The sequence below is a fragment of the Vicugna pacos genome, chromosome 4 (assembly GCF_048564905.1).
Source record: "Vicugna pacos chromosome 4, VicPac4, whole genome shotgun sequence".
Taxonomy (NCBI): Eukaryota; Metazoa; Chordata; class Mammalia; order Artiodactyla; family Camelidae; genus Vicugna; species Vicugna pacos.
Window position 1 is genome coordinate 42,338,196 of NC_132990.1, and position 26,911 is coordinate 42,365,106.

General features: G+C 38.9%; 1 protein-coding gene across 12 annotated transcripts in view; it reads left to right on the forward strand.

The window, feature by feature from the left end:
• The window catches only part of GCNT1 (glucosaminyl (N-acetyl) transferase 1), a 144,597-nt gene that overhangs the window by 25,894 nt on the left and 91,792 nt on the right, over nt 1–26,911 (forward strand). For 6 of the 12 annotated variants that reach the window (XM_072959627.1, XM_072959628.1, XM_072959631.1 and 3 more), the window contains 2 exons: nt 6,722–6,870; nt 7,922–9,714. The exons of 1 other annotated variant lie outside the window; for it this stretch is intronic. In XM_072959627.1, the coding sequence (XP_072815728.1) occupies nt 8,062–9,348 (1,287 nt within the window). In that variant the 5' untranslated portion in view covers nt 6,722–6,870; nt 7,922–8,061 and the 3' untranslated portion in view covers nt 9,349–9,714. Of the gene's footprint in view, nt 1–6,721; nt 6,871–7,921; nt 9,715–19,305; nt 19,385–26,911 lie in introns of those variants that run through there. 5 more of the 12 variants (XM_072959634.1, XM_072959635.1, XM_072959636.1 and 2 more) reach the window with 2 other exon arrangements.

Here is a 26,911-nt window from a genome sequence, read left to right on the forward strand (position 1 = left end):
GTAATTCCAAGGGATTCTCAATGTGGAAACCATTCCTTTGTTTTGAGAAATAGACTTGAATTACTTAATTGAAGGCTTCCATTTTTTCTGTTTTCTCTTTTCTGGAGGTTCAGTTGATGGTGAATCTCCTGGTCTGGTGCTCTAAATTACTATATTTTTTTCCTCTAATCTTTCCATCACTTGGCTTGCCTATTTGCTTAACTCCCTGAGAGTTTTCCTCAACTTTATTTTCCAATGCTTCCATTGAGTTTTTGTGTTTTTGCTGTCATGTCATTAATTTTTAAGAGCTTTTTTATTTGCCAACTGTTCTGTTTATGTGGTTTCTTACTTGTTCTGCTCATTGCCATGAGGCAAACCACCCCCAGATGTAGTAACACAAAACATTGCCGTCTTATGTTTTGCTCACACATTCTGTGGTTCAGGATTCAGTTAAGACTTGAGTGTCTAGGTTCTGGAGTCATCTAGTGGCTTCCTGAGTCACATGGCTGGCACCTGGGCTGGGGTGGATTGCAGACTGAGTTCAGCTGGGATTGTTGACTGGGGTCCCCATGTGTGGTCTTGTTTTCTCTCACACTTACCTATTTTATCGACACTTACCCGTCTTGTTAAAACCTAAGACTAGTGATTTTATATTTTAAAAATCATTTTCCAAAGCATGGTAGACAATTTAGGATATGGGTGAGAATGGTAAAGACCTGTGCCTTTTTAAAAGAGGTGAGATCCAATTTTTGGTTAGGAACTTTGTATATTCTGTATGAATTTTAGGTGACTCTTTATGTACTCACATCCTTAGAAAAGTCTGTTTAGGAGAATAGTTCATCTACTTCTTATTAAAAAAACTCCACCGGTGCCACAGTTGGGTTCTTTTCTTTGTTGAGTTAGTTGTAAAAGTTCTTTACATATTCTGGCTATTTATCAAATAAATGATTAGAAAACATTTTCTCTTATCCTGTAGGTTGTGTTTTCACTTTTTTGATGGTGTTCTTTGAACCACAAAAGTTTTAAATTTTGGTAAAGTTTGTTTGTTTGTTTCTTCCTTCCTTTTTCTTTTCTTTTCTTTTCTTTTTTTTTCTTCTTTTCTCTTTCTCTTTCTCTTTCTCTTTCTCTTTCTCTATCACTTGGGCTTTTGGTGTCATATGTAAGAATCCATTGCCAGATTCTAGGGCATGCGGATTTACTCCTGCTTTCTTTTTATTACAGTTTTAGCTCTTATATTTAGGTATTTTATCCATTTTTTGGGCATATGCCATTTTGTATATCCAACTTTGTATGTGTTGCGAGGTAAAGATACACTTTCATTCTTTTGGGTGTGGATATCCAGTTGTACCAGCACCGTTTACTTAAAACACTGTTCTTTCCTCATTAATTCTCTTGGTACCCATGCCAAAAATCAGTTGACCACATATAAAAGTCACTCTGCCTGTAAAGATCTTTATGAGAATAATACAGTATAATATGTGCTAATACAGTATTCTTTGAGAATAATGCAGTATGAGTTAATACTGTATTCTGTATAATAGTATTTCATATTAATGGTACATGCTTGAATGTGAGATTGTAAATGCAAAGGTGTTTGAAACAAGAATGAAGCAGACTGACAACATCGTAGTATCTTTAGGCTTTTGCTGTAAGTCCTGTTTTCTGTGATTGATTGTAAGTTGCTGTCTATACATGTAAAATACATTAGTTTTGTCACATATTCTCTGCAGTGAACCAATAAAACCTATTTTCTTCTGGAAAAAGAAATCAATTGACCACAAATAGGCTCTATTCCATTGTTCTGTACATCTTCTTGTTACAACCTTGTTCAGATTTTTTATTTCCTCTTGAATTACTTCTGGGAGTTTGTGTTTGTCTAAGGATTTGTCCTTTTATCTAGGTTATCTAATTTTATTGGAATATGATTTTTCATAGTATCCCCTTATAATCCTTTTTATTTGTGTAAGGTTGGTAGTGATGTCTCGTCTTTCAGTCCTGATTTTAGTAATGAATCTTCTCTTTTTTTTCTTGGTCAATCCAGCTGAAGATTTGTTTATCTAATCTTTTCAAGGAGCCAACTTTTGGTTTCATTGGGTTGTGTGTGTGTGTGTGTTATTATTTTCAGCTTCATTTATTTCTGCTCTAATATTTTCTGCTTGCCTTGGGTTTGATTTGCCCTCATTTTTCATGTTAAGGTGGAAGATTAGATTATTGATTTGAGATCTTAAAAATGTAAGTGTTTACATATATAATTTCTCTCAAACACTGTTTTTGCTTCATCCTGTAAGGTCTTTTTGTTTTTGTATTTGTTTTCATCTTATTTTTATCAAACTGTTTTCTGATTTCTCTAGGTATTTCTTCTTTGATCCATTGCTTTTTTTTTAGGAGTGTGTAGTTTAATTTCCACATATTTGTGAACTTCTCAAATTTTCTACTGTTGTTGATTTCTAATTTCATTCTTTTGTAGTGAAGGACATATATGCCATAATTTCTGTCTTTTTAAATTTAATGAGGTCTGTTTGATGGCCTAGCCTATGCCCACCTGGAGAATGTTCCATGTGTTCTTCAGAAGAATGTGTATTTTGCTGTTGGGTGAAGTGTTCTATAGGTCTAGTTAGTTTATTATCTTGCTCAAGTTGTCTGTTTCCTTGTTGACCTTCTTTCTGTTCATTTTATAATTATAAAAAAACCCTTCTTTGTCTAATTTTTGTCTTAAAGTCGATTTTGTCAGATTAGTATAGTTACTGTAGCTCTTTTTTAGGTATTATTGCATAGTATATCTATTTACATTCTTTTACTTCAACCTAATTGTGTTTCTCAATCAAAGCCATGTCTTTTGTAAACATCATATAGTTGAATCTTTAAAACTAAAAATTTTGCCAATCTCTGCCTTTTGATTGGAGGTCTTAGTCCATTTATATTTATTATAATTACAGATAAGATAGGATTTACATCTGCCATTTTGCTATTTGTTTTGTGTGTGTGTGTGTGTGTGTGTGTGTGTCTTATGTCTTTTGTTGTTACTCTCTTCCTCAATTACTATATTCTTTTGTTTCCCACTGTGCTAGTTTAACTCCCTTGATGTTTCCTTTACTATATGTTCTCTAGTTACTATTTTTAGTGATTGACCTGGGAATTACCAAAAAACAAAACAAGCAAACAAAAAACCTTCTTAACTTAAAATGTTCTATTTGAAATTAATATCAACTTAATTTCAATAGTATGTAAAAACTTTGCTACAGTATAGTTCTGTTCCCCTTCCCTCCTTTATACTATTATTAGTATATAAATTACATCTTTATACATTATAAGCCTGTCAACACAGTGTTATAATTACTGCTTTATGTAGTTATCTTTTAAATCAGATGGGAAAAGTGTTCATAGAAAATTACATTTCCTGCGTATGTACTTTTATGGTTGCTTTTTATTTCTTCATGTGAATTTGAGTTACTGTCTAGCATCCTTTCATTTCATCCTCAGGGACTCCATTTAGTATTTATTTTGGGCAGGTCTGCTAGTGATGAATTCTCTTAGTTTTCATTTTTCTAGAAGTGTCGTTTCAAGTTGTTTTCAACAGTTTAAGTATCAAGATGTGAATTTATTTGAGTTAATCGTCTTGGAAGTCACTGAGCTTCTTGAATATCCAGTTTAGCTTTGTTTTGTTTGTTTGTTTTTTTCAATTTTCATAGGTTACTTTTTTAGAGAAGTTTTAAGTTTACAGAAAAATTACACAGAGTGCAGAGTTCCCACTAACCTGCTCACACTGTTTTTCTTATTAGTGTTTTGCACAAGTGTGGTACATTTGTTACAATTGATGAAACAATATTGATACATTATTAGTTAGTTATAATTAAGAGGGATTAGTCTTTGTGTTGTACAATTCTATGGATTTTGACAAATTCATAATATCCTTTAATCACCATTACAATGTCCTACAGAATAGTTTTACCACCCCCCAAAATGCCCTGTTCTGTACCTATTCATTGGTTCCTTCCTTTCTCCAAACTCCTAGCAAACACTGATCTTTTATTGTCTCTCTAGCTTTTACCTTTTCCAGAATATCACATAGTTAAACTCATACAGTTTGTAGTCTTTTCAGATTGGCTTCTTTCACTTAGTAATGTGCGTTTAAGCTTTCTCTATGTCTTTTCATGGCTTGGTAGCTCATTTTTTTTAAAATCACTGAATATTCCATGTTATAATTGTACCATAATTTGTTTATCCATTCACCTATTAAATGACGTCTTTCTTGCTTCTAGTTTTGGGCAATTATGAATAAAGCTGCTATAAACATTCACATACCTGTTTTTGTGTCTACATATGTATTCAATTTGAATAAATAGCTATGAGTGTGATTGCTGGGTTGAATGATTAGCCTGTAAGTAGCTTTGTGAGAAACTGCCAAACTGTCTGCCAAAGTGATTGTCCCTTTTGTATTCTTGGAGCTTGTTGAGCCTCTTGGATGTGAAGATTAATTTTTTAAAGTAAATTTGGGGAAGTTTCAGCCATTATTCAATTTTTTTTTCTGGAGATAGTGTACTCCCTGACTTCAAAATATACTACAAAGCTACAGTAATCAAAACAGCATGGTACAGGCAAAGAAACGGACATATAAGTCAGTGGAACAGAATAGACAGCCTAGAAATAAACCCATGCACTTCCGGCCAATTAATCTATGACAAAAGAGGCAAGAATATACAGTGGAGAAAAGATAGTATCTTTAATAAGTAGTGTTGGGAAAACTGGACAGCTAAGTGTAAAAGAACAAGATTAGAACATTTCCTCACATCATATACAAAAATAAACTCAAAATAGATTAAAGACCTAAATGTGAGACCTGAAGCCATAAAACTCCTAGACAAGGATATAAGAAGAACACTCTGACATAAATTGTGACAGTAGTTTTTTTGAACTGTCTCCTAAGGCAAAGGAGATAAAAGCAAAAATAAACAATGAGACCTACTTTTAAACTTAAAAGCTTTTTGCACAGCAAAGGAAACCATTGGATGAAACAAAAAGACAACCTACTGAATGGGAGAAAATATTTGTAAATGATATGACTGATAAGGGGTTCTAACCTAAAATATATAAACAGCTCATACAACTCAATATCAAAAAAAAAAGCAATACAAAAATGGGCAGAAGACATGAATAGCATTTTCCAAAGAAAATATGCAGATGGTCAAGAGCCATAAGAAAAAATGCTCAGCAGTTTTGTATCATCAGACAAATGTAAACCAAAACAACAATGAGATACCACCTCACACCTGTTAAAAAGACTGTCATCAAAAAGTCTACAAATAACAAATGTTGGTGAGGATGTGGAGAAAAGGGAACCCTAGTACACTGTTGGTGGGAATGTAAATTGGTGCAGCCACTATGGAAAACAGTATGGAGATTCCTCAAAAAACTAAAAATAGAGCTACTGTATGATCCAGCAGTTCCACTGCTGGGAATGCATCAGAGGAAAATGAAAACGCTAATTCAAAAAGATGCACCCCAGTGTTCATAGCAACATTATTTACAATAGGAAAGATCTGGAGGCAACCTAAATTGTTCATCAACAGATGAATGAATAAAGAAGATGTGAAATATATATATATGGAGAGAGAGAGAGAAAAAAATGCATATGCAGTGGAATATTACTCAACCATAAAAAGGTAACTTCTGCCATTTGCAACAATGTGGATGGACCTAGGGAGTGTTATGCTTAATGAAATAAGACAGAGAAAGGCAAGTACTCTGTTATTAGTGATATGTGGATTCTGAAAAATAAAACGGCTGTACATAATAAAACAGAAACAGGCTCACAGATACAGAGAACAAACTAGTGGTTACCAGTAGGGAAAGGGCAGAGGAAGAGGGACAAGATAGGGGTTTGGGATTAAGAGACACAAATTACCATTTGTAAAATAAATAAACAACAAGGATATGTTGTGCAGGACAAGGAAATAGAGCAGCTGTTATTTGTTAATTACTAGGGGTAAACCCTGACCATGGTTTGTTGTCATTTATTTAGTGACCTACCAGAGTTAATTTTCTAAATCTGTATTCTTTGTTGCATGAGGCAATTTAAGTCTCTTTTCAGTTAGCTTAGAAATTGACTGATGATTAGTCAGATTTCCTTAATGCCTTAAGCAGAAATTGCTTAAGGATATACTTTTGTTTAGGGATGTTTTAATGGTTAAGATGCTTAAGTATTTTAGCAGAATCTCCCAGTGTTTGCCTTCCAGTAGAGGTTTGGAGTGGGATGGTAGGCCAGATAGTTGAGGAATATGAGATAAGCAGCTAATTCAATTGCAGAATTGTCCTTAGTGAGCCAGTGAGCACTGGGAATCCTCACAGTGAGGATAGGGCATGTTGGATTTTCCAATCATAGAAGACGATCAAACTATTCTTTGGCACATACTTTGGGAGATGCTGTTAGAGTTTTCAGAAAAGTTTAGCCTAAATTGCAGGATGTCTGCAAACCTTTAGCAATCTGCAAACATAGAATTGGGGGGAAAAAAAAAAGGACTGGAGAGAAGGAAATTTTAAAAGAGAGAAATCAACCAGCCATCAGTTTGAAGAAAAAAGTGAATATGTCGAATATGACCAGCTATCATTTTGAAGAAAAAAGTGAATATGTCGAATTAGTTCACCAGTATGCTTTCTGAGCGTATATGTATACTTATGTATGCATATATATCTTTTCATACATTTCTCTTTTTGTTTCACATGTTTTTTGTTTTTTTTTAAAAAGACTCATGGGACATAACAGCATTGCTGGATGCCTGGTACCTTTAAGAAACCTGACTGCATGAGAAGCACTCTCCATGGGCACAGGAGAATCAGAGAACTAAACCTGGAATCAGAGAACTAAATGAGCCAAACTTTTCTTGATTTTTAATGGTAAAAAGTCTAAGTACTTTTGGTAACATTATTCTACACTAATCATAGTCAGTTATTTGTATTAGTAATATTCACAATTTATTTCCTAGTATTTAAAAGTTCTGGTGCTAATTCTATTGTTGAAAAATTTTTAAATCTCTATAAATCTGGTATTGAGATAATTGATGGTATTTGACTTTCTTTATTAGAACAATTGCCATGTTATAAAGTTGGCTTTTGAAAACAAAACAATAATTGTAAATTTGTAAATATATTACATAATAAAACTGGGTTAGGTTGATGGAATTTGAATATAGAAGGGTCTTCCATAAATTACAATTTGTGTACAAGCAGTGTTCCTCAGCAAGCCTTAACTATTATAACTTATAATAATTAATGCAGAAAATGCAAAGCTGTTTCTTTCGGGTTGTGTAAGTCTTCTCTTCCTATGGTGCTCACTGTTTGGAGCTGAACAAAGTGACGTCAACCCAAAACAGTCCCAAATCTGACTTGATTTCACCTGAGACTTTCTGGTCCCATTTGAAAATCCAGTTGACCTGCTTTTCCTTCAGAGGTTCTTAAAAGTCACAGCCATTTCGGAATACCTTCTTAAGTGCACCTCCAATCCTAAATTGGCGAAGAGCAGAATGGATCTGATCTCTTCAAATATTTGGGGCCGCTGATGCCAACTGATGGACATGAATGGATATGTCAGGAGAACCCAGAATAGTCAGGATGTCAAGGCTAGGGGTACTAATTATAGCACTGGTACAGGATCAAAAACTCACTAGCTATGGAGAATTCAGTGATTATGGTCTAGGTCTTCAACTGTGTTTTGCACCTCAGTATACCTGAGAGGTAAAATGTTGATTGCAGGATATTCTAGTATATCCTTGCACTCAGTATTTTTTACAGTGGGTTTCTTGTAACCCTGCTTCCTTTCCTCTGGCTGACCCACTCTATTTTTGTCTTAAACATCTCACCTCATAGCAAAGAGAGCAGTTTTTGAACCTCACAGGATGTCATGAAAGACTGTACTTACACACACATATCCTTTCTATTTTTCTTTTAGTGCTATTCTCCATTTCAAGATGCCTTTGCACTTCTGAGACATGCAAACTGACAAACCTCCAGGCCACGATCGAGGGGAAATCATTACTGCTTGAAGCCTGGGAAACTGCTCTTAATAAAGACAAGCCCCCAGTTGTTGAAATGCTGAGGAAGTTGTGGAGGAGGAGACTTTTTTCTTATCCCACTAAATACTACTTCTTACTTCTTGTTTTTTCCCTAGTCACCTTCTCTGTTTTAAGAATTCATCAAAAGCCTGAACTTGTAAGTTTCAGACACTTGGAGCTGGCAGAAGAGAACCCTAGTCGTAATATTAATTGCACCAAAGTTTTACAGGGTGATGTAGATGAAATCCAAAAGGTAAAGCTTGAGAGTCTAACAGTGGAATTTAGGAAGCGCCCTCGATGGACAACCTACAACTACGTCAACATGACCAGTGATTGTACTTCTTTCATCAAGAAGCGCAAATACATTGTAGAACCCCTTAGTAAAGAAGAGGCAGAGTTTCCAATAGCATATTCCATAGTGGTTCATCACAAAATCGAAATGCTCGACAGGCTCTTGAGGGCCATCTATATGCCTCAGAATTTCTACTGCATTCACGTGGACAAAAAATCCGAGGAATCCTTTTTGGCTGCAGTGATTGGCATTGCGTCTTGTTTCAGTAACGTTTTTGTGGCCAGGCAACTGGAGAGTGTGGTGTATGCCTCGTGGAGCCGGGTTCAGGCTGACCTCAACTGCATGCAGGACCTCTACAAAATGAATGCGGACTGGAAGTACTTGATCAATCTCTGCGGTATGGATTTTCCGATTAAAACCAACCTGGAAATTGTCAGGAAGCTCAAGTCGTTAATGGGCGAGAACAACCTAGAAACGGAGAAAATGCCCGCCCATAAAAAAGAAAGGTGGAAAAAGCACTATACAGTAGTTAATGGAAAGCTGACAAACATGGGGACTGACAAAATACATCCTCCTCTTGAAACGCCGCTGTTTTCAGGCAGCGCCTATTTTGTGGTCAGTAGGGAGTATGTGGGCTATGTGCTTGAGAATGAAAAAATCCGGAAGTTTATGGAGTGGGCAAAAGATACATACAGCCCAGACGAGTATCTCTGGGCCACTATTCAGAGGATGCCTGAAGTCCCAGGCTCACTGTCCTTAAGTTCTAAGTACGACATGTCAGACATGCACTCTATTGCCAGGTTTGTTAAGTGGCAGTACTTTGAAGGTGATGTTTCCAAGGGCGCCCCCTACCCGCCGTGCAGCGGCATCCACGTGCGCTCTGTATGTGTTTTCGGAGCTGGTGACTTAAACTGGATGCTGCACGTGCACCACCTGTTTGCCAATAAGTTTGACACAGACATAGACTTCTTTGCCATCCAGTGTTTGGACGAGCATCTGCGGCATAAAGCCCTGGAGACATTAAAACACTAACCGTTGGTGGCAGTTTTAGAAATAAGAAGGATGCATGAGATGTACCCCCATTTGATTCTTCCGCCTACAGAATCTAACTCTATGTCAGAGAAGCTATGAGGTTTCTGCAGAGCACAGTTGGTTAGAAAGGTTGTAGTTTTATGCCTTGACTTAGACTTAATGTGAGACCAGGGCACGTTGCAAGGCATTGTGAGGAAAGGTGGCCCGGGTGACTGGAGAGGAGGCTGCATACAATCTAGCCTATAAAAGAGCTCAGGGACTTAACAAAAAACCCTAAGAGTTGACCTGTGCCAAAATTACTTGGAGAGCTTTAAATATGATGATTTTCCTGATTTTAATAAATTTATAGCAACAACCAATAGGTAATTTATCTTGTAGGTTATATTTGTTGAAAGAGAAATGTGACTCTAAATGAACTTTGTAAATGATTTACCCTCTGCTGTAACATTGCGCTGTTGTGTATCTGTGCCATCTCAGGGAACTTGAAAAAACGGGCTTGATTGCACGTGAATATTTTTCATTTAACAATGTACATTTTTTTAAAAGAAAAAACACAATTACTAGTTTAGTTGATTCTGTGAATCATCTTAGATTATTAGAAAAGATATCATCTTAGATTATTTAAAAAGTTAAGGTGTCTGTTTATTGTCGTAATGTCTACAAAGTAACACTCAATTTTTTCAAGTAGTTGTCTATCTACTCCTCTCCCCAGTCTCCCTTCACCCTGATATGAAGCTGTATATAAACTTGTTTTCATTATTCCCCATATTACAGCCTCAGTTCTCTTCTGTGATCTGACTGGCAGTAATTAGCATGGAGAGCTAAGATAGAAAGGGTGAAGTAGGTGTGGCAGAAGGGAGGAGGAGTCATATTTGGATAATTTCTAAGGCTTATGATGAGTGATAAAACCAGCAATTTGTACTATCCCCAGAAATCATGGCTGTGGCTCTTTGGACCTGCTTGTGTCCATCCTTCCAGGCTATTGTGTCCTACTGTCACCTGTGTCTCCTTTTGAAAACAACTGGCTTCCTCTGTCCTCCTTCATGTTAACCTGCCCATTGGTTGTTCCTTAGCTCTTGCATTGTAAGTTTCCTTCTCTCCCAGAACCTATGAATAGGGGAAAAGCATGCTTGAAGGCTTGGGAATCCTAAAGGGAACATTAGGTTTGGAGCAAATTGTGTCAGTATTGATGCTATTCTCAGCATATGGTTTTTACTCTACTTTTCACTGAAAGACAAATGATTTGAGGTTGCTATTGTGCTGTCTCATATCGCAAAGGAAGTGAAGATTTAAAAAAAGCAAACAACTTGCCCTTTTGATAAGCTGATACTGTTCAACAAAAGATCTAAGAGGAAGTGTGAAGCTTTATCTTTTATCTGAGACTCTAAATAAGAATCAAACCCATGTGCTTTATTTTTAAAACTTAGCCAAATTAAATTGTATATTAGAAATTCATATTAGACAGTTTTCAAACATTCAACTGAGAAAACTGTTGTTTCTTCCTCAGGGTTAGGAAACATTTTCATTTTATGGAGAGACTTGTTACACTGATCCTCCTGAATGAGAGTTTCACATTTTTGGAAAGTATCATTTGTAAATGTGCAAGCCAGTGTGGATTGCTATGGTTTGCATGATTTAATATGGCAGCCAGTGTTGGACCAAAAAAGGAAAAAAAAAAACTTCCTTTGAAAATTCAAGAGATGATGTCAATGAGAGCATTGTATGCAGAGTGTTTTGTCTCTGTTGGCTTCTAAACCAGTTTGTCCTTTTCATGCTTGTCACATGTTTCTCCTTGATAACTTTCAGAAGAAAGAGTTTTTTTTTTTTTTAATTCTAAAACCAGTGATTTTCATTGACATATTTGTGTCTGTGCTTTGTGTTTTTAAACTTCATTCATGGTGTCTGAAATACTATACCATAGACTTTTTCCATTTTATTTTGAACATTTGCAAATCTATAGGAAAATTAAAAATAATAGTACAGTAAACACCATATAACCCTCATCTGGAGACATTGTTTGTTAATATTGTGCCCATTTGCTTTCAGTTGAATGGATCTTTGAATTTAGCAAAATTGAAAATTGAAAAAATTTACAAACAACCGAAATTATCATTAATCGAAGTGCTCTTATTGTAGCGTGACTGAATCCAATTGATATTTAAATTGGCAGTTTTTGAGAGATTTTTTTCTCCACTATAGATATAAAAACAGGATTTTCAAAATAATTTCCCCAAGCCCCAGACTAAAGCTGTGGCCTGACCATCTTTTATGCAGCTGTATATCTCGTCTTCCGAGTATGGCACTTGTTGAGATGTGTCTGAATATCACCCTATTGTTAATGGCTCTTTCAGGGATCATATAGGCATGAGAACTCGTTAATTTTGTACTTCTCAGCATAACTTAACGCAAATGAAATTCATCCTATTCAGCCAAGCAACTTGAAGAATCAAGATGATTTCAAAAGGAAACCCATACTCGATTCAGAAAGAGCAAAAATGTCATAAGTTCTTTGGGAAAGATATGTCATTTAAATTGCTTCCTATATGTCAGTTATTAAACGCTAATTTCTTTTTACTGTCATTTAAGGTCTTTTATAGGGAATTACTGGAAATCGTATTCCCAAATAAATCCTTAAATGTACATCACCTGCAGTTTCGTAATGGAAGGATTCTAGTCAATGAAGTGCTTACTGATTGGGATTCACATATTACTTACAAAGGACAAGAGTTAACAAAAATAGTTCTTCCTTTATAGGCAGTGACCTAGGCTCTTCCCAGACCATGGTAAACAGCCATTCAGCCTTGAAAATGAGAAACATTCTTGTCTCAAGACGTGTATTTGTATCATTCATCAAGTACAAGTCACTTAAATGAAATAAATGGACTTTGTTCTGTCATCATTTGAGGAAGAGGAAGCCATGTTTTACTTCATTTCATCTGTAGAGTCAACTGGACTAAACTTTTTTAGTTGGCTTAGAAAAATACTCATTTTTCATTTTGGTAAACATAAAAAAAAATGCAGTACTTTCATGGCAAGTGTGGTTAACGTAAGTTTTCCTCTCAAATGTGGACACAACTGAAAACATTTGAACTAGTCATATCACTATTCAGATGAGCTATTCAAGAACGAATGCCTTGTCTCCACAAGTTACTCTTACTTTTTAGCTGCCAGCACCTCAATATTAGATTTAGTAATTGGATGTGCTAGTTTGTAACCAACAAAGAGTTCTGTGTGAGGAGTGATTAAAAACAGAAGATGAATTCTCTAGGCAGAAATGCCTGAGAGACAGAGGATGTGTCAGTGGCAGAAACTGTAACCCAGATTATGCAGAAGGACCTGGACAGAGGACTGAAAACGAATGCAATTTAATAGTATTGCTTTCTGGGCACTACTGACTTCAGCTGGTGTCTGCTGAGGAACCGGGGGCGCACATTCTGACAAGGTCTGTGACTTGCTGTGGTTTGAAGGTGGAGGGCACACCTGAGGGAAAAGGGGCAGCCCCCTCCCCTGGAATATTGAATGTCTGCTCCAGATGTCTTCTCACCTGACCTGTTAAACCCTGCTGGGTGCTCTTTCGCCCCATTTTAGATAAAACAGACTCTAGAAAGGGGCAACGTGGACTGACCTTCAGGTTTTCTCAAAAGCTTGAGAGCTTTACATATCCTTTAGAAACCTGCTTGTCCAAGATTTAATTTTAATATGTGCTTCAAGTTTTCAGGGCTTGTTATCAGAATATTGATTTAATATTTTTCAGTGTAATAATATCCCAGCTAGAAGTGAATTATAACTTGAGAAAGAAAAGACTGTTTTCATTAGCGCAGATGATAACGATGTCCAAGTAGAAAGCCCAAGAATCTTGTCTCCAAATTGATAAAAATTAGGCAAGTACTGCCAGATATCTCAAAATTAATAGTTTTACCATGTTCAAGCAAAAGAGATGTTTTAAGATATAGGGGAATAGGTTATCTTTCATCATGGCAATAAACTGTGTAAAATGTAGACAATTTAAGATATGTGTGGGATCTATCTGAATAAAAGACTACTATAGATTAAAAAAAATTGTGCTTCTAGCTGGTAAATATTTTAAACATGATCCTTCGTAGATCAATTCATCAGTCAAATATAAGCCCAATCATATTTTTAAAGGGTTGATAGAATTGTTCTAAATTTCATCCGAAAGAAAAAAAAAAGTGCAAGAATAGCTAGGAATGCTTTGAAAGAGGAGATTAATGGAGTTGTGCAATACTAGATATGAAACCATATTTTAATTTTTTTTTTTTGTAATGGAGGTACAGGGGATTGAACCCAGGACCTTGTGCATACTAAGCATGCAACCTTACTACTGAACTTACCCTCCCCCCTTTCTTTTTTTTAAAGAATTAAAAAAAAAATAGAACGAAGCCATATTTTAAAGGTAAAAAATATTAAAGACTACTACAAGTTTGTTTTTGAACTCTCAGATTGCTAACAGTGATAGCCCAGAAATAGAAGTTAGTATATGTAAAATATTGCAAAGGAACCATCAGAATGTAGTTGGAGAACATTAAATTATAGCTTTGTAATGTGCACCAAAACCCAGACGGATTGAGAATGACAATAAACTGGAAGAGCATGTCTTGTGGCTATCTTTGCATGTGATGGAGTTTTCTGAATAAAAGCAGTGGCAGGATTCAGTAGAGAACAGATAACAGATTTAGCTGAAAGTATTCCTGGATATGAGAAAGCAAAAGACAATTAGAATTGGAAAATTCACCAACAGATTTTGAAAGAAGGAAGCTGAATATCTTAATATGGAAATTATTTATGCTTTAAAAAAAAAACAGCTTTACTGACCTATAATTCAGTTACCATACAGTTCACCCATTTTAAGTTTCCAATTCAGTGGTCTTTAGTATAACATCACAATCAGGTTGAGAACATTTCATCACCCCCAAAAGAAATTGTGTACTCTTGCATGGTCACTCCCCATTACTTTTCAATCCCCTTATACTAATATATTTTTTAAAAGCATTAAAATGCCAAGAGTAAAAGGAGCAAAGGATGTAAAATTCGCAGAAGATAAAATAAGGGGACTACAAATGGCTAATATAAAAATCTGAAATTCAATTAAAAATCCAAATGAAAACAATTTTTATAACCCCAAATTAGGGTGATTTTTTTTGTTTGTTTTGGAGAATTTTGTGTGTTTTTTTTTAAATGAGACTATATTGAGGAACACATGCTCATACCACAGGGGTGATTGTTAAAACTTGCAATGAAGAGACTATAAGAACAAATTCTTTAATCAATAACTCACTTCTTGGAAAATATCCTAGGGGAATAATGAGAGGTCTGGATCTGCATTTAAACCCAGTGTTTGTTATATCCTTATTTATGGTGAAATGCAAAAAGACATAAATCTCCAGCGATAGAGGAATAATTATGTACTTTAAAAGTATTCATAGGGTGATGTATTATGGAATATTATAGTATGTCTGATGTCATGGAAAATCACTGTAGGTTAAAGTAAGTAAACAAACATGAACACTTCATATAATGTGATCTCAATTATGCAAGAGAATCATATTGAACAGAAAGGAGCATTTAGAATTTCCGTGAAGTATCACATCTTGATATTTTGAGAACTATTCCTTCCAGCTTTATAAAATTGTTGTGTGCCAGGTATTTATTTGGAGCATTTTCCACATATGGTTTGCCTTAGGGAGTCTTAGGAAGACTCCTCACCCCCAGCCTTTGCTTGGTGGATAGCGAGGGAGGAGCCCCGCTCTTGGGGGCACTCCTCTTTTACCCACAGACATGTTTTGAGATTTAAGTTTTGGTGCTTTGCAGCACGTCTTGAGGCCTTATACTCTGGGAAACCCTGTGAGATACTGCAGTTGTATACCCTGGGGGGAGGAGAACCAATCCCACAAGGCACTGTCACCCTGGCTTCAGGGCCCCAGGGTGCTCTGATCAGCAGCTGCTTTGCCTCTAGCTCCTTAGAATCTGTTACTGGAACTCATTTTCTGATGCCAGGTAAATGATAATTACTAACTAGGTGAGGGTGGTCCGTTTCTTTCAGCTGCATGCCAGCGCAGAACAGATGTTCCCCTTCAGCAGGAGGATGTGAAAATATTCACATGGGCAGCGTGGGAGTCACTTGGGTGAGCAGTCTTGGTGCGGGAGGAGGATCTGGTTTAAATCCAGATTTTTGTGCCCTTCATATGAGGGCTCACTACCTCTAATATTAGCTAAGGAACAGAAGCCGATGCTTTCTTTAAAAAAACAACAACAGAAAAACACAACTTTTTTTCTTTTTAGAAGGATTTACTTCTGCAGAGCTGATCATTAGTTGTAACGTTACTGGCTATATGTTGGGTGTATCTCATGTATCTTCTTAGTCATCAGACTTACTAGTAAACTTCCTGACCCAGTTATAATGCCTTCATTTAACTTGGTTCAAAGGAGACAAGTTTTCCCTTGGGGCGCGTTTTCCCTACTTCTTTCCAAAGAAGAACGCCCCTTCAAAGAAACTACTTAAAAGCCCCTTGAGGTAATAACGACCACGGCTAGTATTTGGCGAGCGTTTCCTCTTTGCACGTTCTAAGCGCTTTGTACTTTACCACCTCCTTTCCCTTCACGGCAACCTTGGGAGCAGATGCCACTATTGGCCCAGTTTACAAAGAGGGCAGAGAAGTACGTGACTCTGGAACAAACGGCGTATCTTTTACCAAAATGTTCCCCTCCAATCCATTCACCTCCTTTCTACCATCTCAACTCTCCCATCTCCTTCCCCAGACCCTGCCCTGCCCTGAGTGTAGTATTCATTTTTTTTTTAAAACAAGCCAATGCATTGAGAAAGAAAAAAGGGTGGACACCAAAAGAATTAATCTTGGAGTCTTGCTGAAATCAGCCTTCAGAAAGTGTGTGGAGGGAGAGGAGAGAAAGGGCGTGAGTTTGATGAGGATGACTGAAGGAGAGGCAGGCAGGGAACCCTGAGCTATCGTTGACTTAAAGGTAGGAGGAAAGGAGGGAAAGAGGAGTCCCGAAGCCACAAAGGGGAATAGTTTCACGTGCCACCGGTCTTAACACTTGAAAGCCTGAGAGATTTGACAGGGAGATGTCTGGGCATCAAATTAATGAGAAGTGCCAACCTCCAAATTTCCAGGGACGGTCTCCGTTTGAGAATACTCGCTTGCGGTTGACCACTGTTTCTCCAGCTAATGCAGTAAATATGCCTTTGCACCTCCAAAGAAGGGTGGCCCTGGAGATGTGAGGAACCACAGGTAATTTGTGTTTGGCTCAGCCCCGTTTGCTGGCTTTTGTGTTGCTGAGGAAACTATGCAAACTGATGGATTTGGCAAAGGAATGTGAGGGCAGGAGGTACCAGTCAGGAAGGCCAGAAAGGACAGTTGGGGCTGGACAGTGGGGGGCCTGCAGCCTATGGAGAAGAATTTGAGGGTAAGGGGAGCTCGTGAAGGGAGTGGTCTTCACCTTCTCCTGGGTCTCAGTGACCCGCCATCCTGCTCTGCCCGGTACTGAGGCAATTCCTGGGATGCTCACACCAAGATGAGTTGGTCACACTTTCCTTGTCTTTCCCTGCGAATCTTCAGGAAAATCCCCACCAGTGCTTTGTGAGTGGATTGTATGCTTTCTGGGCATTAACAATTCAGGAATTAGCGCGGAGGCAGGTATGAGAAAACAGGGGCCCACAGGTAACCGGAGTCAAATCCCTAATTCTAATTGAGGAGAGAATTATAACCAAGCAGGGCATGAGGGTGGCATCCACTTCCGGAACCTGAGAAGCCTAAGTCAAACTGTGTGTATCCAGGCCCTCCCACCTCTGGAGGGGTCTTTGTGGGCAGGACTCGTGGATGGGTAGAGCTCAAAATGAGCCCAGTGAAGCTGGTTCCAGTTATGACGTGTCAGTGCGTGTCCTGAATTGCACCCACCAAACTGCAGGCTCTCCTTTGGAAAACCCTTCTGTGATCTACCCCGTTACTCAGGTGTCCATCCTGGTGTGGCCTCTCTGCCCCCAGGCAATCCCTAGGGTTTCTGTTCTTAATGGTGCTTCTACCCAAATGCTCCTCTCTTGTCATCAGGCTGTTCAGTCCCTCATCCTCTCTCACCTGGAGCACTGCCAGCAGACAGTAGCAGCAAATACTTAACCCAACGTGCCAAGCACTGACCTAAGCATCTTACAAATATAAGCTCATTTACCCCTCACCACCCTTTTATGGTGTGCACACCCATTGTCCACATTCTGTAAATATAAGAATAAAGCAGCTCAGGGAGGTCAGGTTACTTAGCTAAGTCACACAGCATGTCCACTGTCAGAGTGATGTATCAGAAATGAAAATTTGGTCATTTCACACTTTTCCTTACCCCCTTTCCATGATGCCCAGTTGCCTAAAAGATAAAATACTGATTTCTTCACATGGCACATGAGACCCTCCTGGATCTGGCCCCTGCCTCCCTCTCCAGCCTTCTTTTTTGCACGTGGTACTCCATCCATTTGGACCACATGTAGTTTCTAAACACGTGACGCTGTTTCATGTCTCCTTGAATAGGACTTCTCTGGGGTTTTTGTCCCCTGGTGCCGTCTACTCAGCATGCATCTGATAAACAGTGGTCTGGAGAAACCAGCTCTTCTCTCACTTTCAGCCTGTGTGTTTTCTCCCCTCTTAACACGGACTGAGAGTAAGAGGGTGCTTGGGTTTCTGCATCCATCTTACAGGAAGCACTAAGGTTATCAAATGTCGAGGAAGCAGGTGGAGAAAGAGATATAGATTGTGGGGCTGCCCTTTGAATCCTGGAGCAAGCTGAGCCCCGGGCTGTTCACTCATAGGATCCAGTAAATTCTGACTTTTATTGTTTAAGAGAGATTGAGCTTTTTTTTTTTTTTTAAAGCACTTGCATCAGAAGCGGTCCTCATTCATACTGTACGCTGCTAGAATACATTTTCCAGGTTTTCAGAGCAGAAACCCTCACCTGTTAACACTCAACTCAGGCATCATCTTCTCTATTATATGGCCCTTCCTGACCATCACTTTTTCCCTTCTGGCTTAGGAAAATGACCACTCTGATCTCTGGCTTCCACAGTATCTTATGTAGAGTTTATCACCACCATCAAAAATAAACTATTGAAATTACTCATATACTTGCATGTGCATTTGGGTGTATATATTTTTAAAAAGTAGACTTTAAGGGCAGTTTTAGGTCCACAGCAAAACTGGGGACAGAGTTTCCCCATACCTCCTGCCCCAACCCCACACAGCCTTCCCCACTATCAACATCCCAAACCAGAGTGGTTCATTTGTTATAATAGATGAACCTACGTTGATACATCATTATCACCCCAGATCTGTAGTTTGCATTATGGGTCCCTCTTGGTTTTGTGTAGTCTTTGGGTTTTGAGAAGTGTGTAATGACATGTATCCACCATTAGAGTATCATAGCGGAATGGTTCCACTGCCCTACAAATCCTCTGTGTTCTGCCTATTCATTCCTCTCCTCCCACCCTGGGCGACCACTGATCTTTTCACTATCTCCATAGTTTTTGCCTCTTCCAAAATGTCTTATGGTTGCAATCATACAGTATGCAACCTTTTCAGATTGGTCCCTTTTACTTAGTGATATGCATTTAAGTTTCCTCTGTCTTTTTGTAGCCTGATAAGCTTCGTTGGGTTGGTAATTCTTTTTAGCACTGAATAATATTGCATTGTCTGCATGTGCTGCAGTTGATTTATCCCTTCACCTACTGAAGGACACCTTTGTTGCTTCCAAGTTTCGGAAGTTATGAATAAAACTACTATAAACAATCTGTGTTCAGGTTTTTGTGTGGATATTAGTTTTTAATTCCTTTGGGTAAATACCAAGGAGCATGATTGCTGGATTGTAAGAGTATGTTTAGTTTTGCAAGATAGCTCCAAACTGTTTGCTGAAGTTGGCTGTACCATTTTGCGCTCCCACCTGCAGTGAAGGAGAGTTCCTGTTGCTCTACATCCTCACCAGCGGTTGACGATGTCACTGTTCTGGAGTTTGGTCATTCTAATAGGTATGTAGTAGTTTTTCATTGTTTTAACTTTGCAATTCCATAATGACGTGTGACGTGGAACACCTTTTCATATGCTCATTTGCCATCTGCGTATCTTTTTTGATGAGGTGTCTGTTCAGATCTTTTGCCCATTTTAAAAATCAGGTTGTTGATTTTCTTGTTGACTTTTAAGAGGTCTTTGTACACTTGGAATGACATCAGGTATGTCTTTTGCATATATTTTCTCTCAGTCTGTGACTGCTTGTTTTAATATAAAAATGCATGTTAAAACATTAAATTAATAGCTGATATAGCTCCTTGGAGGCAGGGACTGTGCACTTTCATTTTTGTATTTCCAGGCCTGGCACAGAGCATGATATACAGTAAGTTCTCATTAAATATGTGGTAAATGTTAATTCACTTAATCTTGATTAATCTCTCTTAAGGAAAAAAAAAAACCCTTCCTTTTAGATACATTTTTTCCTCTCAAATAGAAGCTATAATAGTAGAAGGGCAAAAAATAGATGGATCTACTCACAACATCTAATATTCAGCTTAATTTCGCTTGTCTTTGTTTTCTCTGAGAAATGAAACGTTACTGAAAACTAAATGCTGCACCTGAATTCAAGCATTCTGTCATTTTCTTTTCTGCCTACAAATATTCTGTTGAGGAAATTTGATCTTTAGGAACCTGGCGTTGTTTTTTCCCTGCCTGATCACGTGACTGAGGGACTGGCGAGCAGGTCGGATCCCAGGTGTGCAGTCCCAGAGTCTGGGTCTCTGGCAGTTCGAGTTCCTCTTGTTCCCTAGGGGAGGAGAAGGGAGGAGGAATGCATATTTGTGGGCCCCTGGATGCATTTTTTCCCCCAAGTCCTTTACAAACCCTCCACAAAGGGGGTCAGGGTACACCTGTTTCCTATGAAGCTGGACTGCACTTTGTACGAGATGCAAAGAAGGAAATTGGGATGGGTAATGAAAATAGGGAAGAAACGTGTCTAAAAACTTGGGGCGAAAAAGTTACATGCATTCTCGACTTAGGATGAGCCACAACAAACCAGTGGGACAGGAGAGAGAAAAGCCTTCCCCAGGAATCTTTCCACATGACTGCTGCCTGGTAGGCAGGCTGCGGGGAGCGACATGATTCGGTGCTATGTCATTTTAGCTGTAGAATCTGGCAAAAGTTCAGCGTCCGAAGATGAGAAATTGGCTGTGATTGTGGTTATTGTATCTACGTAAGCAGATTTGCCTCATCCTGGGTGCTATTGACATTCTGGGCCCGATGATTCTTTGTTGTGGGGGCGGAGTCTGTTCTGTGCATTGTAGGGTGCTTCGTCGCGTCCCTAGCCACTATGCACTAGCTGCCAGCAGCAGTCTCCCTCCCCAGTTGTGACAGCCAAAGACATCTCCAGACAGTGCCAGATGTCCCCTGGGAGGCAGAATCGCCATTGTTTGAGAGCCACCGCTTTATAGAAAGAATTCAGTTCCCATCACAGTGCGTGGGAAGAGTGTGTATTATGTGAAACATCACTGGCTAGGTATTTGATTTACTCTGGTTAACCACGTATTTGTGGTCATTGCCCATGATGCTTCAGTCTGATGGATGGATGGATGTTGGCTGTCTCAGTAGGTAGATATGATTTCTGTTAGTAATCAATCAGTGGTTTTTGTTTCTTTGTTTTTAAAGTAACCCAAGCTACTCCCTTCCTAGCCAGTCATGAGAGGTAAAAGCAATCCTTGTGTGAATGCAGATCAAGTCGTCAACAATCAGACCCCAATAACCCGGAAGCAAACAAAGATACCTATTGAAAACATGATAGGGTTTCTGAAGTATGAGGGAACTAGTTGTATTAATGACTCAAATACTAAAGTGCTTCAGAGGCGAATGAAAAGGTTGATAAAAATGCAGATATCTGGGCCCCACCTTATGATTCAGAATCTACGAGGGTGAACCAGGTACCATTGGTTCTTGTTTCCCTGTGGTAGTTATGTTCTATAAAGTCACTGCAAACGCTAAATCAGCGAGTACTGGACTGCTGCTCCCAGGAAATATACAGGGTTATGTTCCCAGGAACCTCTGGTCGCAACATTTTCATTAAATGAGATGCCATTGTGTTACATAGGTTGTCTGCCAACTAGCTTCTAAAACAAGCCAGCCTCATCATTTCAAATCTGCTCTTCTACATAACCTTTTCCTGTAAAAACACTTACAAATTTAAAAAAATTATTTCAAAGCCTCCTGACCTGTAGAACCAGACTCTGTTGCAATTTTATATTTCCCCTGTGTTTTCCTCTTTTGAGCTGTGTGAGGCTGCCAGCAGTAGCCAGAAAAGGCAGAGCAATTCTTTCTTTCTTTTTTTAAGGTCATATAACTAGTGACTTTTTAGTCTGTTTTTTTTAAATTAAGGTATAATTGATGTGCGCTATTGTATAAGTTTCAGGTGTACAGTTTAGTGAATCACAATTTTTAAAGGTGGTTCTCCATTTATAATTATTATAAAATACTGACTTTAATTCCCGTGTTGTACAATGTGCCCTTGTAGTTTATTTATTTTATACAGGGTTTAGTGTTTCTTAATCCTGGCTAATATGACCACAAGTTTCTTTCGCTTTCATCCTCACAATAATGGTATCCACTCTTTTTTTTTTTAAATCTGTCATCATCTCAATCCAAAAATTTAGCCACTTTTCCATCCTTTCCATAGCTTCATCATGTGCTACAGGTGTTACTTTAGCATTTTTCCGGAGTGGCCTCACACAGAGGTCAACAAATTTTCCCTTCCTTTCCTGGATGTTGATTCATTAACATTGGACTCGGCCAACAGCGCTGTAACTTGTGCCTGAACCAACCTTCTCTAACATGTATTTTCTCTGTGAGGCATACCCCAGCGTTCTGGCACCTCACTAGATAGCACTTGAGCACTGCTGGGGGGACTCGTGGAGGGGTGGGGCCGAGTTGGTGGTGGTGGCATTTTAACAGTGAAATTGCCAACAAAAAGCACAAAAATGGAAAAAGCAAAAAGCATGACACTGAATAGACTGTGAAAGGGATACTCATTTATAGTATAAGAGCTGAAACAAGACAGCAGAGCCCCACCTTGTTCTACCTCAGCTAAGAATGTGCATATTGGATGACTGAGATTTTTCATCTCTCTGTACGTGTCGGTGAGTGAGTTTAAAAATGCCGCAAGTAATGATTTTGGGGTCCGGAATACATTGTACCAAGTATGTGAATTTGCAAATGCAGAATCCATGAATAATGAGGATTGATGGTATCTGAGACATATGACTCAGTTCTCACTAATGCTGGGGGTCAGCTGTCCTGAAAAAGATTTAGAATTCCTGAGGGGACATTGGAAAAGGCAGAATCTCTGGATTTGTTGCTTCCTGGGTATGATACATGGAATAACTCCAGTCATCTCGTGACCTGACATGGCAAACGGGAGAGGCTGAAGAACCAGGGTCTGTGATGACACGATTAGGCCACTGAATTAACTAGCCCCAAAGTTATGCCACCTCCGGACTTGGCAGATTGGGAAGTAAATTTCATTGCTTTAGGCACATTGGTAGTATTTCCAGATGAAGACATCCACAATGACATAATCAGGTAGCTGGGAAGTGGCAAGCCCAGATTTTTTCCCACATCTGGCTTTGAAGTCTGTGTGCTTTCCTCTCCACTCCACTATCCTGCAGAATGTGAAATTGTTCCAAACAAGGGCCAGAAAATTCTGAGTCCTGAGGGGAACTGAAGAATGGGCATTATCTTAAACCATTCAACTGTCCACTCCAGCACATTCTTTCTACATGTGACAATAGAATTATTCACTCTTTAGGTATATGGGAAGTAAGTACAGCATAATGCTTAAATACATTTTAACTTGTATTTTCATCTGTAATTCTTTCCCTATGAATCATAATTCCTCTGAGGGCAGCACTTGTCTTTCATTCCAGTGGATAGAAACACAAATTTCAATTAATCAAACAGTGAAAGGTAAAATTCTAGCTTCCGAAACCGGACCTCAGGAAGGGTGGAGCTGGCTTCATGTGTGAATGAGCCCAGAAGTGGCTTGTGACTCATACACAGTCAGGGCTCTGCAGCTCACAAGACTTCCCTGGAACTTTGTGCCTTCAGGTTTCCTTGCTTGACTGGGAACATGGCTGCTGGCCGTTAACCAGGTCACATCACACAGCTCCTGCCATGTGAGAAAAGAGAGACTCTACTTGAGCTTCTCCAGAAACATCCTGGAGATGGCTCCTGATTGGTTGGGCTGGGGTCATGTGCCCATTCCCGGACCAGTCACTGTGGCTAGGGTACCATGAGTGACCCTCCCTGGGCTGTGTGTCCACTCCTGTGTTCAGGGTGTGGATATTTGAAAGGAAAGAATTCTGGACAGAAAGGAAAGAGCTACTCCATCCTCCTAGGGCTTCTTTTCTGGCCACTGGTTGATGTTGGGTAAGTAGTGGTCACTGTAAATATCTAGGGAATTTGTGAACACAAACTTGTCTCTCACTAGTCACAAATGAACGCGCATACACACACAGTGCACCCTTACAAGCTCTTCCCCAATTTCAGAACTCCATGCAGACACTATGGAAAGAGCTTTTGCACTCATACTTTAGAGTTGGGAACTTTTTACTCTGCATCCTGGATGATGATCTTGGTGATTTCCAGAATGCATGGCAGTCCTCCTACCTTGATCATTGTTATATAGCACAGACCTTTCTCCCCACCAGAAGGAACATAACAGAGAGAAAATTCCATAGTACTGACTCCCATCTGTCAACCTTCTCAACAGCACACAGCCTCGGCCTCAGTAACATGCCTTTGCCTGCCTGCTTTGGGATGGAGGATTCTCACTTTGAGAATCCCCCATCCTTTCCTCATAACCCACTCATCTGAAGCCGGTTCAGTCTTCAGCATGGAAAAGAGAGAGGGCAGTGACTCCCTGAGGAACTTGGATGCCCTGGGGATACAGGCTGAACATGACATGATGCAGGCAGCAGTGGTTTATTCCTTTTTTTTTTTTAAGTTACTGTGTAGAATTCCATTGAATTCTTTTATCCATGCTCCCTCTGATGTACATTTGGCTTGTTTCCATTCTGGCGCCATTATGAATAAACCTGCTATGAACATATCTGTAAATGTTAGAAGCTTTTAATAGATGGTCAAAAAAATGGAACCATGTTCTCAGGCACTGTAGACGACTTTGAAATTTGGTTCATCTGTTAAGATTTGGATCAACTATGCCCCCCTGAACTGAGAAATCTTCCCCCACCCCAGTGAGTATCAGTGATTTGGGCTTCTGCTCTCCCATGTCCATATTTGGTATTCCTCTGTCTCCTCACCTGGAAAAGATAAGATAATGACAATGAACAATTTGGGGGGTTCCTTTTGAGAAATTTCCTTTTGCATGTATTTCCATGTAAACATATATACGCTTTTATTTGTTTACACAGAAGGAATTATACTTTGCAAAGTGTTCTCCACCTTGTTCTTTTCACTTATTGATAAACTTGTATATATTTAGGTATCAGTGTAAAGCGTCATTGTTTTTAAGGGCTATGTAGCATGGATGAATTATAATTTAGTTAAAGAGACTCTCCAGTTAAAGGATATTTAGGTTGTTTCCAGTCTTTTCCTGTAATAGATAATGCTTCAGTGAATATCTTTGTATGTTTTGGGAAACAGTTTAAAACACATCCATAGGATTCCTAACAATACTATTATAGGTTTAATACTATCTACTTTTTAAATGATTCATTCATCCATATGATGAAATATTCAGCAGTCATAAATGTGATGGTTTAGACCACAGTTTTCAAAATGAGCTCCCCAGATCAGTAGTATCAACATCAACTTGTTAGAAATGCAAATTCTTACCTCCAGCCTCCCAGCTACTGAAGTCTGGACCCCGTGACTGGCTAGGTGAAGACCAAAGAAACTTGTGTTGTACTGAGCTCTTCAAGTGCATGCTCAAGTTTGAGAACCACTAGAGGAGACAAACATTTATCAACATGAAAAGTGGTCCACAATATAAAAAACAGTTTACAAAAAGTATATACAGCATGATCCTAGTTTTGAAATATTCATACATACATGAATATATAGGAACATCTGTAAAGATGTACATTAAAATGTTGACAATATTTGTCACTGGGTGGGGAAATCCCAAGTGATTTCATTTTTTAAAACATTTTATTTTTTAAACTTCCTAATGTTTCTACAGTGAATACAGGTTACTTATGTAATTTTAAGATAGAGCAAAATAAATATTCTCCATTTGGAAAGATTTGGCAGACGAGAAGGACCCATCTGTGCTCCTGAGTTTCCCTCCCCACGTGAGGAATCTCTTCATTCCTGCTGCCGTCAACACACTGGTACCCGGGGAGCACCATTTCCTTCTAAATCACTCAAGCAGACAGAAACAAAATTGCTTTGACTTCCCTTAGCATGGCTGGAATTTTTAAAAACATCTTGCCAAACGTACTAAAAGATAACCCAAGATGAATAAGCCAGAAAGTATGAGCAACATAAATTCCAGATCCTAGCACAGCTACCTGTTCCTTTTTCCATTTTGTATTCGACATGAGATGTTTCTATATTCTGACTGTCAGAACAGGATATCTTTGTAAACACCGGCTCACCCAGGTTTCTTCTGAAGCTGCAGTCCCAGCTTCACATCTGAAGGCTGCCTTTCCCCCAAGTGGCTGGCGGGGCTCGTGTCAGGCATGATCGATGAAGCCGTGCCTCCTGCATGACTCTGACTTTCAGGGAGCTTGTGCCTGCGTGGGCTTGACGTGCATAAATACACAGTCGCTCTGTAACAGGTGTAACTCTATCGTCACATCAGTCCACAGAATTCAGCTTTGCAAAAACATAACTTTACTTGGAAATAAGTCAGCTTTATGTAGAGGATCATGACTCCCATTTCTAGCTGAAAGAAACATTTAGTTTTGTTAATTCTGTTAGTCAATGTTTTCATTCTGTTAATTGCCCAAGCTCTTGTTTTTTTGGATTATTCAGAATCTGGCAGCTATTCCATTAAAGGGATGCCTTCTCCCAGGGTTTTTCTTCCACATCTCCTTCCCTCTCAATTGGTTCTTAATTCCTGGATTCTTATGCCACTGCCGATAGAGAGTGAGGAAGGAGTCACTGTGCTTCTGGGCCTTCCTTAGCCGTTTGCTGGCCTCTGGCTCCGGATGTGGCATTTGTAGGAGACCCAGGGCGTCCTAAGTCGTGGAAATCTGCAGGATAATCTGCTCGTGCGGATCGTAGCGTTGGGACCCATGAAGATGCCACCGCGTTACGGTGGCTAGAATTTCTTTAAAAACACTCAGCATAAACGTGATATTTTGTATCTGTTTTCAGGTTAGTAATCCAGAATGCAGAGTCAAAGAGTGATTAGCTAGGATTAAATCAGAGAAGTTTGTAGTCCAGTTGTGGCTTCATCCAGACAATACTTTGCGAATCAGCATAGTGAATGTGAGAAAGGGGATTTTACTGGAGAAACTAGAAAGTTAGTTTGTTACTAAACTTAATCACTTAGCATG